This window comes from Molossus molossus, unplaced genomic scaffold (genome assembly GCF_014108415.1).
Source record: "Molossus molossus isolate mMolMol1 unplaced genomic scaffold, mMolMol1.p scaffold_m16_p_4, whole genome shotgun sequence".
In the NCBI taxonomy this organism is placed as follows: domain Eukaryota; kingdom Metazoa; phylum Chordata; class Mammalia; order Chiroptera; family Molossidae; genus Molossus; species Molossus molossus.
This window is the reverse complement of record NW_023425377.1, coordinates 72,460,744-72,478,327: the sequence shown is the minus strand read 5'-3', so window position 1 is coordinate 72,478,327 and position 17,584 is coordinate 72,460,744. Positions and strand designations below refer to the sequence as shown.

The 17,584-nt window shown below is 40.5% G+C and overlaps 1 protein-coding gene across 2 annotated transcripts in view; it reads left to right on the top strand.

Annotated features, from left to right (window-relative positions):
* The window catches only part of LOC118616141 (zinc finger protein 14-like), a 38,501-nt gene that overhangs the window by 14,312 nt on the left and 6,605 nt on the right, over window positions 1-17,584 (top strand). The window contains exons 2-4 of one of the 2 annotated variants that reach the window (XM_036241550.1): window positions 4,613-4,739; window positions 4,941-5,001; window positions 5,394-6,970. In XM_036241550.1, coding sequence (XP_036097443.1) covers window positions 4,613-4,739; window positions 4,941-5,001; window positions 5,394-6,970 — 1,765 coding nt within the window. Of the gene's footprint in view, window positions 1-4,612; window positions 4,740-4,940; window positions 5,002-5,393; window positions 7,508-17,584 lie in introns of those variants that run through there. The other variant, XM_036241549.1, reaches the window with a different exon arrangement.

Genomic DNA, 17,584 nt, shown 5'->3' with positions numbered 1-17,584 from the left:
CGCTGGCTATGAGAACCAACTGTGACTGCAGCAGAAGATCTGGTGTGTGGGGACTGGCCCCACTGAGCAGGAGAAATTTCAGGGGGCTCCAGTTCTAGCCAAGGCTGCCTACTTGGTTTGTTGATGTAGAGCAGCTTCGGTGGGGCTCTGCTGTAAGTTGAGGGTAGCTACCAGGTGTTCAAGTGATAAACCATTTGGGAGGTCCTCTGGTGTGTGCTGAGGCCAGCCACTGGGTGTGCCTGTTCTGTAGCCTCTTGGTAGGTGCTTTGGTGTGGGCTGAGGCTAGCCAATGGTGCAGGAATTAAAGCTGCTTAGGAGGCTTTGGTGTGTGCCATGACATTGACATGTGTGACAGGCTTGGGTGTACCTATGGGAGCAGAAATGTTGCAGTGGTGTACTACTTAACATGCTCCTGGGTTGACGTTATGGCTGGAACCTATATGTGTCTTTAGAGTGAAGCTGTGAATGGGGCTGGGATTGTCCCAACAGTAGGGGCAACCTATGAATGAGGTACCCATCAGATGGTCCCTACTGAAAGAGCAGTTATTTCAGAGAAAGAGAAGAGATAGGGAAGATCAGCTAATAGATGGTGGGCTGAGTCCACTCTCCTAATTCCAGAGGGCTCACCAGGATGTTTAAGTACCTCTGCATCTGCTGGCCCTGCCTCTACTGCAGCACAGATCCTGACCCTCTGGGTTATTGGAGACAACACCCACAGCCTCACTTGTGGTACAGCAGAGGAATTAATTAGTTTACCCTGGACTCATGCCTAGGGTCTTAAATCCTATATAGTAACCATTTTCAGGTTAGATACCTTTAACCTTAATAACATTGATTTTCGGCCCTCTGAAAGAAAAATTTCCATGAATATCTGGGTAGAAAGGATACCCTGTTTCCCACCCCAAAGTATTTTCATTGAACTAAAATACAAAACTGGGAAGGACTTGAGAGAGGGAACAAGAGGAAAAAGGTATTGAAAAAGGGTTCACAATTTGACCCAATTGGAAATTCAAAATATGCTGAAAGAATTGATATAACAAAAAAGTATAAAAGGCACTCCTTGGATTTTGTGCCTTTAAAACTTGATTTTGAGTTAATGTTATCATTTCTTATAATAGTAATTCACAAACCTTCATGCAGTTACTCAATGCTAGGTTATGTTAGTTATGCCTGGGATCTCATTGAAGCAATGCACCCCATGATCTTAGGGGAATTACTGACTATATTATAGAGGACAAATTGGTGCACTTCACCTTAATCATCAGAACAACTGGTTTTGCCTAATGGTCATAACACTCTTAGGCCAAAATACTCCATAATGAGCAGGAAAGCTCTGAACCAATAGTTCATAAGTTAAAATTAAATGAAAATAACTCTTTACCACTTCCAAATTGGTTTTACAAAGTGGGACTTCATGGTCCTTACCCCTTAGAAAAATTAGTGAATATAGCCTAGTATAAATTTAACAGGGACTTCAAGGAATAAAAACTGTTCTGAGAAACCTTTTAGGAAGAAGTGATCATCCCCAAAGCTTTTCCTTTGAATAGCTGAATCTCACCTGTTCTTAAATCTAGAAAGAATGAATGACACCTCACAGTGGATTACCACAACCTTGAGACTGTGGTCACACCAAAAAAAATTCCTATACCTCATACCCAATATATGAAATGACTGATTTTATCCACTCAGCACCTGGTAAACATTCTGCTGTCACAGATTTCGTTAAGTCTGTTCTGCTCGGTACCTATTTTAACAGCCTCTTAGCTGCTGTTGGACTTCACCTCTGAAGGGACATGATACACCTTTACCTGATTACTCTCAGAAAACCTCAGTACAATTACCACTGTGCACAGCCTCTGCAGGCAGGATCTGAATTGCATTTACCTTCCTCCAGGAGAACAGGTATGACATGACATTCATGACATTCTCCTTTGTGAATGTTCATTTAACATATCTCAGAAAAGGTGTTCACAAAAAGGGAATGGTCCATTGCCTGAAACATGAGGCCTTGATGCCTTGGTTACTTTTTTAAAAAATATGTCAATTAATACAATGCCACGACCTTTCTGACAACATGAAAAAGAGCTGTAGTCCTTCTCAGCACCCACAACATTTTGTAGATTCTTTGGGAGACATTGTATTTCTTGTTTACAGATTTTACTTGAACTTGTTTATGCTGTTACTTGTGTACTGCCCCACCTTGAATGGGCACCCCTGCCATCGAAGGCTGTAGACAACTTAAATTGCCATGCAACAGGCACAGCTGGTTGTGTCCTCAGAGACCTCCTCACTATAAGGTTTTAACCACCACCTCTCAGACCTCCTGAAGTTACCCATGATGAACTTCTATTGTAATTTCTGTTTTTCTCTTTTTTCAGTTGTTAACTAGATGTTTATCAATTTCATTAATCTTGTCAAAGAACCAGCTTTTTTGTTTTGATTTTCTTTATAGGGTTTCCTTGATTCCTTTTCTAATTATTTCCTTTATTTTGCTTACTATGGGTTTAATTAACACTTTATTTTTTTAACTTGGATGTTTGTATCAATTAGTATAGTTTTTTTTAGTGTATTTGATGGTACACATTTTAATTTTTATTTTTTGAAAGATAATTTTGCTTGACACAGAATTATAGTAGAGTGGTGTTTTTCTTTTAAAACTTTATTATACTCTGCTCTTTTCGTGCATGATATCTGATCGGAACTCTAATTGTAATCTTTGTTTCTTTGTAACCGATTTGTTTTCCTTTCTGTTTTTTTTTTTTTTTTCCCCAATATATTATTTTGGTCTTTGACTTTTGTCTACTTAAATATGAGAGAATTAGTTGTGCATTTTTGTTGTTTTTCATTATTAGTGTGCTCTGAGCGTCCTGGATTGACAGTGTGTCATTCATCATTATTTTTAGGAAAATCTTAGTGATTGTTACTTCACTGATTTCTTCTCTTCCTTTTCTGTCTTTCTTTCCCTTCATGTAGTCCCATGATATGGATTTAAGTTTTCTGTTTAAAGAAAGTACCTAAATTTCATGGATATTGTATTCTGACTTTTTTTGGTCTTTTTTTTTTGTCTTTGCATTACACTTTAGTGAGATATCTTTTTAGTACAGGTCATGTTAAGAACATAATATTTGGGGCATATTTTATAATGTTGTGTTTATTTTCTCTTTTCCACTTTCGGGGACACTGAGTTGTCCTGATCTAAATGATCTAATGGATCTAAAAAGAGTTCAAGTCTTTTTGCCTTTTTATTGTAATGTCAGAAAAAAACAGCTCCCAAGTTAGGTAAATGCCAGACCAGACACTGCAAGTCTCTTGACTCCTTGTTTTCGTTATTGACTGTGACAGCGATAAGCCTCACCCCCCTTCTTTCCCCTGTGCCCTTCTGAACCGGGTGGTAAGAAGCGTTTGGGCTTTCTTCTTGGGAGTAGCAGGTGGCTGAATCTACACAAGTTCCTGCTCTTGTGTGTGAACTCTCATCTGAGCCCACCCCCTAACCTCATAAAATGAATCCATGCACCTTTTCTTGTTCTCTGAAAGTATTTTATCCTTTTCTGAGAGGCCTGCCTTACTATCCCAAGACCTAACTTATGGTTGTAATAAACCCTTTCATACTCTGTTGATAGTGTGTGGTGTCACCAGCTGAGGGATTCCCATGCTTAGCGGTTGAGCTACCATGGTCCTTGTCTCCACAGGGGAGCTTGGAAATGACAGAAGCGAGGGCACTGTCTAGCTATATAAATAATACCCTTGTGTTTGTTACAGTTGTCTGTAGTATTCTATACAAGTTTGTAGTTTAGGAGCAGTCTGCTAAACTATATGGCCTAGGTATTTGGTAGTCTATGCCATTTAGTTTTGTGAAAGTACACTCTACATGTTCCCACAATGATAGAGTTGCCCAAACTGTGCATGTCTCAGAATGTATCCCCATAGATGAGTGGCACCAGACTGTCACTTTCTAGATAATCATTTTGGACAGAGAGAGAAAGGAAGAATTGAGTCTGATTAATATAACACAAGGAAAAAAGCAATGCTGGTCTGTATGAATATTACTCAGCCAGCTTCATCTGATGACTTTTGATGATCTAGAGAACTTTAAGGTGCTATGGTTACCTGGACCTTGTTAAAACTGACATTGTCGTAGGCCTTCTGAACTTATGTTTGGTGATGGCAACAGAACAAAAAGCTTTTAATATTCAGTATCTGTTTATTCACTGAAACCTATGCAGATTTAACCTTCTTCCTCATGGAGTGCTATAAGTGGTAAGTAGTAAGGAAAAAAGATTAAGTTATTTTCACCAGGAATTGATCATCTTAAAATGATAATATAGTATTTGTTTAATTTCTGGAGCATTTCTTTCTATTCCCAACATGCTGTTAACCCTTCCATTATAATGTGATCATGGTAAAAATGTATAAATAATTTCCATGTAAATAATGATGGTACTAAATTTAGTAAGAAGTGATTGTGGACAGGATGTAAGTTTCTGATGATCAAGTCATAGTGTAAATGTTTGGAGATGACAGAATTGTACATAACTTTCCCATAAATGGAGTCTGTGTGTCCAGTTCAGTCTGTCTCATAAATTTTACTGTATACATATTTGTGGTGTTTTAGGACTCAGTGACATTTGAGGATGTGGCTGTGAACTTTAGCCTAGAGGAGTGGGCTTTGCTGGATTCTTTACAGAAGAAACTCTACAGAGATGTGATGCGGGAAACCTTCAGGAACCTGACCTCCATAGGTAAGGATGACAAGTTCCCTTCACTTCCTCATCTGAAGGACAAGTGTTTCTTACCCTTCAACATTATGCTAACACGTAATGTAGGAATGAGGACATTGGTAAATAAACTAGCATAGTCACAGCTCATTATAGAACTAGAATCTAATAATTTTTCTACATTTTCTAATACTTTGGAATCCTATTTCTTGGTCTGCATTTTAGGGGAAAAATGGGAAGATCATGACATTGAAGATCAGTACAAAAGCCAGGGGAGACAATGTGGGTGAGTAACACTCATAATATACAATAGTGTCTCAGGTGAGAAACCTACTATTATGCTATAAAAATTTTAAAAGAACCCAAACTACCCCTCCTTTAAAGTAATTACTTCTCATAAATTTTCACCAAATTACTTTTGTATATATGACATAGATGTCCAGTGTTTGCAAAATAGTTTATGTGGAAGCACCATTAATGAAGCCAAATATGAAGGCTACTGTTTTGATAATAGCAAGTTGTCTTGCAGAGATTTTAGTGTATTCAGTGTCCAACAATTTGGACAAGACAGTAAACCTGTAATTTGCAGTAAATCATAAAAGTATAGTTCAAATATTCTACTAATAAATATAAAATTATTAACAAAGAAATCAGTAATGTGCTGCTTGTTTTTTACAGAAGTCAAATGGTAGAGAGAATCTGCGAAAGGAAAGAGGGTAGTCAATGTGGAGAAAACTTCAACCTTATTCCAAGTCTCAGCCTGAAGAAAACTCTTCCCGGAGTAAAACCATGGGAATACAGTGTATGTGGGGATGTCTTCATACATCATTCATCCCATAATAGGGACATCAGCTGTCACACTGGACACAAGCCCTCTGAGTATCAGAAATATGGAGAGAAACCTTATAAATGTAGTGTATGTGGCAGAGCCTTCACTTATATTCAATTTTTTGAAAAGCATGGAAGAAATCACAATGGAGAGGAACTATATAAATGCGAAGAATGTGGAAAAGCCTTCATGTGGCTCAAAAGCCCTCAAAGAGACATGATCACATATACTGCAGATGCTCCTTTTAAATCTAAGGTGTATGCAAAAAACTTTAGTTCTTCAGCTTCTCTTCAAACATGTGAGAGAACCCACACTCTGGGGAAACCCTATCAATGTAAACTCTGTGGAAAAGCCTTTCGATATTATAAAAGTTTTCAAAGACATGAAAGGAATCACCCTGGAGAGAAACCCTATGAATGTAAAAAGTGTAGTAAAGCATTCAGGTACCCCAGTCATCTTCAAATACACGAAAGAACTCACACTGAAGAGAAGCCCTATGAATGTAAGGAGTGTGGAAAGACCTTCAGATCTTACAGTTCCTTACAACCACACGAAATGACTCACACAGGAGAGAAACCCTATGAATGTAAGGAATGTGGGAAAGCATTCAGATATTACAGTTCCTTACAAATACATGAAAGATCTCACACTGGAGAGAAACCCTATGAGTGTAAAAAATGTAGCAAAGCATTCAGTGCTCCCAGTTGTCTTAGAAAACATGAAAGAATTCACAGTGCAGAGAAACCCTACAAATGTAAGGAATGTGGGAAAGCCTTCAGATTTTACAGTTCCTTACAAACGCATGAAAGGACTCACACAGGAGAGAAACCCTATGAATGTAAGCAATGTGGAAAGGCCTTGAGATACTACAGTTCCTTACAAATACATGAAAGGATACATACAGGAGAGAAGCCCTATGAATGTAAGGAATGTGGAAATGCATTCAGATGTAACAGTTTCTTAAAAATACACAAAAAATCTCACACTGGAGAGAAACCCTATGAATGTGAAAAGTGTAGTAAAGTATTCAGTACTCCTAGTAATCTTCGAATACATGAAAGAACTCATACTGCAGAGAAACCCTATAAATGTACAGAGTGTGGGAAAGCCTTCAGATATTATCGTTCCTTACAAACACACGAGAGGACTCACACCGGAGAGAAGCCCTATGAATGTAAACATTGTGGGAAAGCCTTCATCTGTCGCACCACCATTCAAAGACACATGAAAGTGCACACTGGAAATACACCTTATCAATGTAAGGAATGTGGAAAAGCTTTCACTTGCCTTAGTTTGTATCAAAGACACGAAAGAACTCACACTGGAGAGAAACCCTATGAATGTAAACAGTGTGGAAAAGCCTACAGAGATCACAGTTCTTTACAAAGACATGAAAGGACTCACACTGGAGAGAAACCCTATGAATGTAAGGAATGTGGGAAAGCCTTCATTTGTAACAAAATTTTTCGAATACACATGATGAGAGTGCACACTGCAGAAAAACCGTATAAATGTGAAGAATGTGGGAAAGCCTTTAGTCATCCTTATTCCTTTCGAAGGCATGAAAGAACTCACTGGATAAAACCTCTTGAATGTAAATAGTGTGGGAAAGACTTCAGTTGGCCCACATCTTTACAACTCCCCTGGAAAAGAAATACAAATGTAAATAACATGAAAGGGATTGATATAAATCAAGTTAGTTATAATGTTCTAGAAAACTTTCAAGATTAAGGAGTTGTCATTAAAGTAGTAAACGCATTATGTTTACTAGTTTTTTGTTGTTTTTTTTTAGTACATAATTGGGATTTCTGCTACAGTAGATCCTTTGGAAATTCAGGAGTTAGGGGAACCCATTTTCCACACAGTTGAAAATTTGTGTGAAACTTAAGCCAGCCCTTTGCATAAATGAATACCAAGCCAAGAACTGAAAATACAGTCGACCCTTGAACAGCCCACATTTGAAACTGCTCAGGTCCACATTTTAAATTCTGCAGAAAAGTGGACCTGTGCATTTCAAACTCATGTTTAAGCATCAGTTATTTTTAGAAATAAATATTGAGGTGAAATAATTCTATAATTTGTCTTTCAATAAGTACATAACATTAATAGGTGGTACATTTTTATCATCAGTTAATAATATTCTCTCTACATTTTGAATCCTGTTAGATCCATGGCTGAATTCATGTTTATTTCTAATGTGCAATTAGGTTTAATTTTTATCATGTTTTATTTTTTTCATGTTAAGGGGCCATTGAAAAAATGACACTTTGGTATTTGTTGGGATTTCCCTATTGGTTTTATGACAGTTCCTGGATAGTTCCGTTATATATATTCACTTTCTTACTGAAAAAACTCCTTTTGTAGGATATTGGGTATTAGATACTTTTTCCATTTTTGATTCTAATAAACACTTGGAATGACTTTTTAAGTATTTCAAGTTTATGAAAGATTTTAGTTTAATGTGATTATTATTTTTATATTTCAGTCTTAGCTCTTATTTTATTTCTGACTTGTATATGGTAAATAGATTTTTATTTAAGATGAGAGACCTGTAATAGAAAAAAAAAAAATAGAGTTGGAAATATCAACCCTGTGGGTAGTTTTAGGAACTAGATCTTTTGGAATCTATACCCTTTGTGGTTCCATGTTAGACATTATGAGCAGCTCCATAGTGTGAGATTTGGAAGGCAGACGTGAAGAAGGCATTACACTGTAGAGCCACTGTACAGGCAAAGAGAGGTACATAGGTACCATCTTCCACCTCATTTTAAAAATTCTTTGCCCTTCCAGTCAAGAATATCCTCAAAACCAACGTCAACTGTTTAATTTCCATTTTTTAGGTGTAGGTTTTCACTGATGTCTTTACAAATTGCACATCAAAGATCCATCAGAGTTTGGATTTATCTTGTGTCCACCAGGAACCTGATTCAGACTTTCATGCTCGTGTCTGATTTTCCTTCTTTAGATTACATCTACATATGGTCTAAATTGTATAGGAAACACCTTATGCTGTTAATAGTGCTAGTATGTGTTCTTGATTGACCATGACATCTGCAATGCTGCCATCTGGGAGTTAGTTTCTCTGCTGCATGTGCAGTGGCTGCCTTGACCCAGTTCTTCCATGTGAGAATAAGCACCTTCCACCTGGATACGTTTTTATTGATTTTAGAGAGAGAGAAAGGGGGAGAGAGAGAGAGAGAGGGAAACATTAATCGGTTGCCTCCTGAATGTGCCCCAACCAGGGATCGAACCTGCAGCCTTTTGGTGTAGGGGATGACGCTATAACTGAACCACCTGGTCAGGGCCTCAGCATATTTTATATTATGTTTGATTGCATGTGATTAAAACCATGCATATATATATATTTTTTTATTCTCACTCAAGGACATTTTTCCATTTTTTGTTCAGTTAGAGTGGGAGGGAGGGAGGGAGAGAGAGAGAGAGAGAGAGAGAGAGAGAGGGAGAGAAACATCGACGTGAAAGGGACACATCGAGTGGCTGCCTCCCGCAGGGCCCAACCAGGGCCGGGGACAAACTGCAACTGAGGTACATGCCCTTAGCGGGAACCAAACCCGGGTCTCTCAGGACCGCAGGCTGATGCTCTAACCGCTGAGCCAAACCGGCCAGGGCCCATGCATATTTTTTCAAACTAACACTTACGTAGTTGCTTCATAGAAATATTTTATTAACTATTTTTAAGACATAAAATGCTAACATTTTGTTTTCCATTTCCTGAGGGGAAATATTAAAATGTCTCATTATAATTATGAATTTTCAGATACACTTTGCAATTTTTTTTTTTTAATCCTCATCCGAGGACATTTTTCCATTTTTTGTACAGACAGAGTGGGAGGGAGAGAGAGGAAGAGAGAGAGAGGGAAACATCGATGTGAAAGGGACACATCGAATGGCTGCCACCCGCACAACCAATTCCCTTTCCCTCTTCTGGTGACTGAAATACACTGAAATGTATAGCAGCATACACAATTCCCTTGCAGTCCATATCTCTTGCATAAGTGCAAAGATGCGTGAGTGGTGTGACTTACGATTGAAGTGCCACCTGTTGTGCTTTCCAGTGTATCAACAGTTGCTACATTTTCCTCCTTGTCTTCAACTTTCATGGCAGTAAACAGACGTACTTCCTTGATGTTATTGGAGTCTGTGAGAAACATGATGACTTGTTGGATGCCCGTGCCCCAGCCAGCTGTGGGGGCTGCCCGTAGTCCAGGACCGTGCAGAAGTCCTCGTCTATGAATGTAGCCTCATCATTGCCCGCCCTGGTCTTGGTCTGTTTTCCAAAAGCTGCTGCTTTTGTACATACAAGTTTAGGATGCCTCCTAAGGTCATTCAACTCAGTGTAGGCATTGCCTATTTCCTTCCTTCTTCCGGACAAAAAGCTCAAAGTGCTTAGTCAGACCCTCTCTAGAGGGATGCCATTTTGCCAAAAGGCTCATCTGTGGGTGATCATAGATGAATGTAGGATTGATGCATGTCACTCAGAAACTCCCCAACAAGCATATCCATTCTGGCTGTGGTCCGAGAGGAAGGCATTCAACAGCTGTGCCACAGAGATATAATCAAGAATTGTGTGAGTTTCAGAGATTAGTTTCTGGCAGCTTCACCTCAGGGCTTCCTCAAGCTCTTCTACCATGCTGATTCTCAGGAAGGAGAGAGTACTCTTTTTTGTTGTTAATCCTCACCTGAGGATATTTTTCCATTGATTTTCAGAGAGAGAGTGAAAGGGAGGGGGGAGGGAGGGAGAAACACATCAATGTGAGAGACACATTAATTGGTTGCCTCCGGCATGACCCCTACCAGGGCTGGGGATCAAACCTGCAACCCAGGTACATGCCCTTGACTGGGAACAGGACACATGACCCTTTGGTCTGTGGGCTGATGCTCTAACCACAGAGCCACACCAGCCAGGGCTCTTGATGCTAATGTTTAAACATTTCGCTTTGCCATGCACTTTATTTTTTCAGACTTTGGAAATATTTTAATGATTCAAAAGCAACCTTTTAAAATTACATTATATATATATTTTTTTAATTAATGTATTTTTGTTACATATATTTCTCCTTTTACTGCCATTGACACCTTCCTCCCATTCCTGCCCCCCCCCCCCCCCCCCCCCCCCCCGCCGCAGCATTGTTGTTTATGTCCATTGGTTATGCTTGCATAAATTCTTTGGTTTATCTCTTCCCTCTCCCCCCCCCCCCACCTTTGAGGTTTGTCAGTCTGAACCCTACTTCCATGTCCTTGGGTCTATTTTGTTCATCAGCTTATTTTATTCATGATATTCCACAAATAAGTGAGATCATGTGATACTTGTCTTTCTCTGACTGGCTTATTTCGCTTAGCATAATACTCTCCAGTTCCCTCCATGTCGTCTCAAAGGATAAGAGATCTTTCTTACAGCTGCATAGAATTCCATCGTGTATATGTACCACAGCTTTTCTAACCACTCACCTATTGATGGACACTTGGGCTGTTTCCAGATCTTAGCAATTATAAATAGTGCTGCTATGAACATAGGGGTACATATATTCTTTCTGATTGGTGTTTCAGACTTCTTAGGAATATTCCGAGAAGTGGGATCACTGGGTCAAATGGCAGTTGAATTTTTAAGTTTTTGAGGAAACACCATACTTTTTTTCATAGTGGCTGCACCAGTCTGCACTACACCAGCAGTGTACTGGAGTCTCCTTTTCTCCACACCCTCGCCAGCACTTGTTTGATGATTTGTTCGTGGCAGCCATTCTGCCATGCACTTTAGAGTCATTGTACTCAATTTAGCAGAAATAAGACACTGTAGGATTTGGATATAGAAGCATAAAACCAGCTCTTGCAGTCCTGGTGCTTATATATTTTGGGAAAAGAGAGATGGATAACAAATGGTAAAGGATGTGTTTCCCTAAATGGAGAGACTCTATGGTTTAATGGGATATACACTGTGTTGCTCAGTGTTTACAGCAGCAAAATGTTAATGTCAAATATGTAACATTTAAAAATTTAAAGGTAAGAGAAAATCCTCTCAAAAAATGTTAAAACATAAAAAAACCTCATCGAAATCTGTGGCTCAAATCATTAGTAACTTTTAAGTCCCAGATAGCAATGTCTAATATAAGTACATATTCTATAAATGTTTAACAGTTTCAAAAATGAAGACAAATGATGTCTAGATCTTTGTATTTATGGGGAATCTTTTATGTTAATCACCAGAATGCAGGACTTTCTATATTGCTGCACTCTATTTACTTCCACACCCAAACAGTTCCTAAAGTGGTTTTTAAGATGCATTACATGCTAGAAATGAACATTAATGTTCAAGTGAACATTAATGACTTCATCACTTACTGAGGCTCCTACCTTCATAGCAGGTATATTATACACCCTAGCCTCAATATTATTATTTTTACATTCCGTCACAGCTTTTATTTTTATCTTATAAATCAAAGTTTTACTATTTGTTGCAAAGTGTCCTGTATGGGAGCTGTTGAGCACCAAATAGAGGGGCTGGCCAAACTGCAGGAATGCTTGAGGTGCCTTCTTTTGGGTGACTAGGGCAGGGCTAATACATGAGCCAGAGAGGCCCCTAACTCAGGAAATAACCTGTATTGAGCCCAGTAACACAACCAGGAATTACAGTAGTCCCCAAAATGAGCTCTGATTTCTGCCCTATAAAAATATTAAGACTATTGGAGGGCTTGAACAGGAAGATGTGCAGCACTGAGTGGTAACCGTGGGGAAAGTCCCCTTGAAATTGTGTAGGGAGGTGACCCTGAAGCTGTGGTCTTGGGTAGTGTGGGCAAGGATGCTATAGTGCTGGCAGTAAGAAGCCAGGGAGAGATTATTCAAATAGAAATGAAATTCACTTGCTCCCAGGAGGATGCATCCTATGAACCAGTCTAATGGGCTTGGTGAAAACCAGCAACATTGTTTCAAGGGCCCATAAGGTTGTGAGACTCCACACATACCATGGCCTTTGACAGCTCAAAGGTGCAGGGCAGGGTGGCCTGGCAGTCAGAGCCTTGCCTCACATTTGAGCAGCAAGGGGGCCTTGGGGCAAACCTATAACTCTGCACAATGTACTCAAAAGAGGAACTTACATAAACAAACATTTAGTTCAACTGTCAAGTGCCGGCCATCCTCACCTGCCCAGCCTTCTTTAGTATCATCTCTGCTATAGTGAATGATTGTAGATGAAGCATTCAAACTGAGGTTGTGTCACAATGTCATGAGCTTGGGTACTGTCATCTCGAACCCTCCTGTCCCACATCATTGGTGTTGTAATCTCTTGGATCATCACATCTTTTGCTGTCTTGAGCTAAGATACTGTCATCTCAGTGTTGTCACTGGTGGAGTGAGTCACCCCAGAGAGGGATACTTCTCCGAAATAGCCACCCACAGGGGAACTGAGGGCCATTGGGTTTAACAGGGTATCATAAATTTGGGGTACCCTGCTGAAGGTTTGCTTGTACCATTGAGAGCATTTACTGGTATCACAAACTTTCAGGAAATTGTGGGTGCCCTCAGGGGCATGTTGCAAATGATTGGGTGGTGCTCACCTTTGAGATATAGAGGGTTTTCTTTCCTACATAGTAAGGTTTAGGTTCCCTAAATAGTAAAGCACATGAGTAGGAAGTTAGCTATATTCTCCCCACAATTTAATATTTGGTTCTGTACTACAAAAGCTGGGTCTGAACTGCATAAGCTAAATAGGGTAGAAATTAGGGCAGTGTAAGAGCCCGGGCCCACAGGTCAGGATGTCAGTGACCATTTGGACAGAGCTGCTGGCCTTCAAGCATTTGTGTCATTGATCTTATTTAATTTAAGATAGAGGGCTTGAATCGCTGGCTCATGCCCACACCTGGTGGCATTCGGGGCACAGCCCCTCTAGGGCTGACTTCCAGCACTCGCTGTCCCCCCATCCTGGGTACAATTGTAGATAAGCACTGCGCGGTTTCAGCAGCTTTCCAGTGTTTCCTATCTGGGGAAAGGAGAAGCCCCATAGGCGCAGAGTCAGGCCAGCAGCGTTGAGCATCTGCATTTTACAGTTCTGCCTCTGCCCTAGACTGTGCCAGGGATAGGCGATGGGAGTCAACAACTTCTCGGTGGCTTCCCCCAAAGCAGGGCAGGGCCATGCTGTCGTCTTCTAATGTCTCTGGTGTCAACCAACCTGGGAGCTTCTCTCCCCTTTGAGAGATCCCCACCAGCCCCTCAGTGGGTCCAAAGCAATTGTTTCCACTTCCAGCTGCACAGAGGTGTACTGTCTTAACTGGGAGGGCAGTTTCACAGGCTTCCAGTGTGCAGCTCCCGCCCGGAAGGCCAGGAATGTGGGGTTGTTCCACTTGGCATGGTGGTAGGTCAAGTTATCCAGACCTAAAGCAGGAAAAGGTGGGTCCAAAGGGACCATTGCCACCAAAATTTATTTTAGTGTGGTTTGTTCCAATAAGGACACCCAATGGAAGTTGAATACCTTCTACTATCCTACCTGTTATGCCTTGTAATTGAAAGGGTGCCCCTTGCTTATGTTGGGAGGGTTCCTGAGAAGCGCTTTAATTTGGGCTCCGGTGGCAATAAGAGTCGTAAAATGTCTATTATGGGTGTCTGAGTGGGTAATTAGAGAAGTATACGGGTGATTGTCCCCTGGGGAGCAACAAGATCTGGGGAACTGTTGTGTCCCTAGGGCAAGGACCTTGGCAGCTGCCACCCTCAGAGATCAGGGTACAGGATCCCAGAGTCTGCTGCTGGGGCTGGGATGTTCCCAGAGATGATGGCATCTGCTCTCAGGGTGGGTTCCTTAAGTCTCTTAAAGAGCCCGAAGCTCCTGAGCAAAGGCTTCTAACTTATGTCCCAGATTAAGTCACTGGGGACCCCTGATCTCCAGAGCTGCCAATACAGAGAGGCCTGTTGGTCAGCTCATACGGGAGAAAGTGAGTTTGAGGCGCATTCCTCTGCAGAGACCTATAAGGAGTCCAGGAGTCCCCTCATATCCTGTCCTCTGTTGGGTTCCTGGCTGATGAGGCAGTGGGGCCTGTTCATCTTTACCAGTAAACAAGATTGGGGCTTCAGGAAAATTCTATTTTTCCTGTCTAGCTACAGCATTGATATCTCTCTATCTGACATTTCTATGAATTGTCACAGCATGACCTGAGTTGGTTTCACCTACCCTCACCTCTTACACATAACTTGGAGCGAAGTGAGTGGGCTCCTAGGTCTGTCTTTGGGTTTAAATCATGTTTCCCGTACAGTTATGTAGAAATACTGTGGTTCTGAAATATAAAGGCGTAGCCCCCAGTTCTCCCCAAGTGGAATCTATTAGAGACTGTTGTAACCAGTGGGCCTGTTCTCTTTCTCTGATTGTGTGTAATTGTGTTTCAGTGAGTCCTGAAGAATTTATCCAAGTACAACAGGTATTGCTAGTGATGGCACAGGCACCACCTTTTTTCTGCTCTGCCCATTTACCATCAGGAGAAATTCTGTTGTCTAAAATAACCTCAGCAAGCAAATATAAAGGTTTTTCTTGAACAGCTGTTGCTTTGGCAGTACCTTCAGCAATTTCCCTTCAAGTTCTAGACCAGTCGTTCTCAACCTTCCTAATGCCACGACCGTTTAATACAGTTCCTCATGTTGTGGTGACCCCCAACCATAAAATTATTTTTGTTGCTACTTCATGACTGTAATTTTGCTACTGTTATGTCTTAGGTGACCCCTGTGAAAGGGTCGTTCGACTCCCAAAGTGGTCGTGACCCACAGGTTGAGAACCACTGTTCTAGACACATTTCTGATCATATTTATGCCGACAATCCATCATGAAATAAAATTTTCAAAGAAACAGCATTCCTTTATTGTCAGAAACACTATCAGGCAATTCTTGTTATAATCTGTGATGTAAATTTAAAGCGATGTCCAATGCCGAGTCTCTAATTGAATGTGTAATGAAATAGGCAAAACCGATGATCTGACTGTATAATACCTTCCAAGTTGATAAGGATTTAAGCAATGTATCCCCCATAGATTTTTCTGTCAAGTGCAATTTAAAAAAATCCTTAAGGGGCACAGATTATGGGGTTATGATAACAAGACTGACTGAATCAAGAATCTGGAAAATGAAAGCATTTAAGAAGGTAGGTGGAGTAAAAGTGTATTGGCATAAGTAGTAAAAGTTGCAAAGTTCAAAAGAACAACTGTTGAAACCTGGGATGCCTGGCAGGCTTAATGTTCCATATTATAAATATTACCTCTTAAATCTCTTTAGCCTTGACTGATTAGGTGAGAAATTCTAGAAGGAGTCTAGGAAAGTCTCACTCAATATGAAGGTTTAATATTGCAATTGGTACTCAGAGTTAGGGGAGAAATTGGTAATTAAATGTTCTAAAGGATCTTTAGGTTCCTGAACAGAGAGAGGCTTCTTATGACAAATCCAACAGTTTGTCAAAATTCTTCCTTACGCAAGGCATTGGGATTTGTGAACTAGGCAGTATCCTTCCAGGAGAAACTAAAAAGAAAAAGGAAACAATTATTGTATTGGGATACATTCCAAAACCTCCAATTAATAAGATGAAAATGCTTTAGTAGGGCAATTAGCATAAGAAAGGCAATATTCCAAAAAATTTCTGAAGGCAGGCACTAAATTTTGATACCAACACACAATACAAAAGAGTTTTGCAATCCAGACACTTAGACATATAAGAGTTTCAAGGTTAATTAACAGATCCATCAACTTTGTTATTGCGTGTGTGTGGCAAGAATGCTTAAGATCCACTTTCTTTGCAATTTACAATTACACAATTTAATATATGTATATAAAAACATCATGTAATCTTTAAATACATTTTTATTAGTTAATTATAGCTCAATGAAGCTGGGGCTAAAGGGCTTCCAGATGCATCTCAAAACTGATCTAAATTAAATTTTCTTCCAGTATAAAATGTACTCCTGAGGATGTAATGAACACATCTCACACACTGTGGTTAGACCAAGAAGAGTCCTTGCACCCAGGCTAGGGCTTCTGGGTTCCAGGTTCCCAGGAGAGCCAAGTGCTCTGGGATTCTAACTAAATGGACCAAATGAGAGGGAATGGGTAGAAGGCTCAATGCTGTCAAGGATCAAAGACTAAAATAGAGCCGAACACTTTATTACAGATGATGAAATCATATTGTGTCCGTGTTTCTAAACAAGGCTCACAGTTCCATGAGTAACCTCATAGCCTTCCACCAAGCCCTTGATCCCTAGAAGACATAAGACCCTCTTGTTCTGTCAAGCAAGTTTAAGTTAATAAGAAGGCTTTGGTAGAAATGAATTATAAAGATTTATTCAAGGGTCTTTTAGTTTGCAACCTGTAAATACAGCTAGGCAAAATCCAGAAGTGTTCCAAAGAAGACATAAAAGTTAAGAGTTCTTAAAGTCACGTGATGGAGAAAAACCTGTGCTGCATGCTTAGCCCTAGGATTAGCCTAGGAGGGTTATCAGACAGAAGTCAGGAGGTCTGGAGGATGGGCGTCAGGAGGTCTGGTAGCCTCTGGAGTCCTTGGGAAGATAATCCTAGGGTTATCTGCCAGTAAACAAATGTCCGGGTATTGACACAGGACCGGAAACTTAATAAGTTTAAGTTCCCAGGCAAATTAAGACAAGAACAAAGATCATTTCCTCATGCCTCAGCCTTCATAATGTTAATCACTTAGCAGCTTGGTTAAAGCGACTCCAATTTGTATTTTCCCTATCTTCATTCTTTTCCTCGGATCCCATCAGTCCTGGCCTGGGCCACCCGCTGTCTATTTACGCTGCATCTGGAAATTGAACCAGGAATGCTTTGTGCTCACCGGTTTGGAGGGTCACAAAGAGCTGGGGGGAAACAACACAGACAGCCCCGGGCCTGGAAAAACTTCTGTTTAAAGTCAGTCGGACCAGGCTGGGTCAGGTTCCGATCACCTGCAGGGGATTGTTCTACGAAGAAAAAGCGTCCGCCCGCTGGCGGTCTGTCTGGCATGTGGGGGCGTGGCCTCGAGAACTGACCAATGAGGGTCCCCGCTGGGAC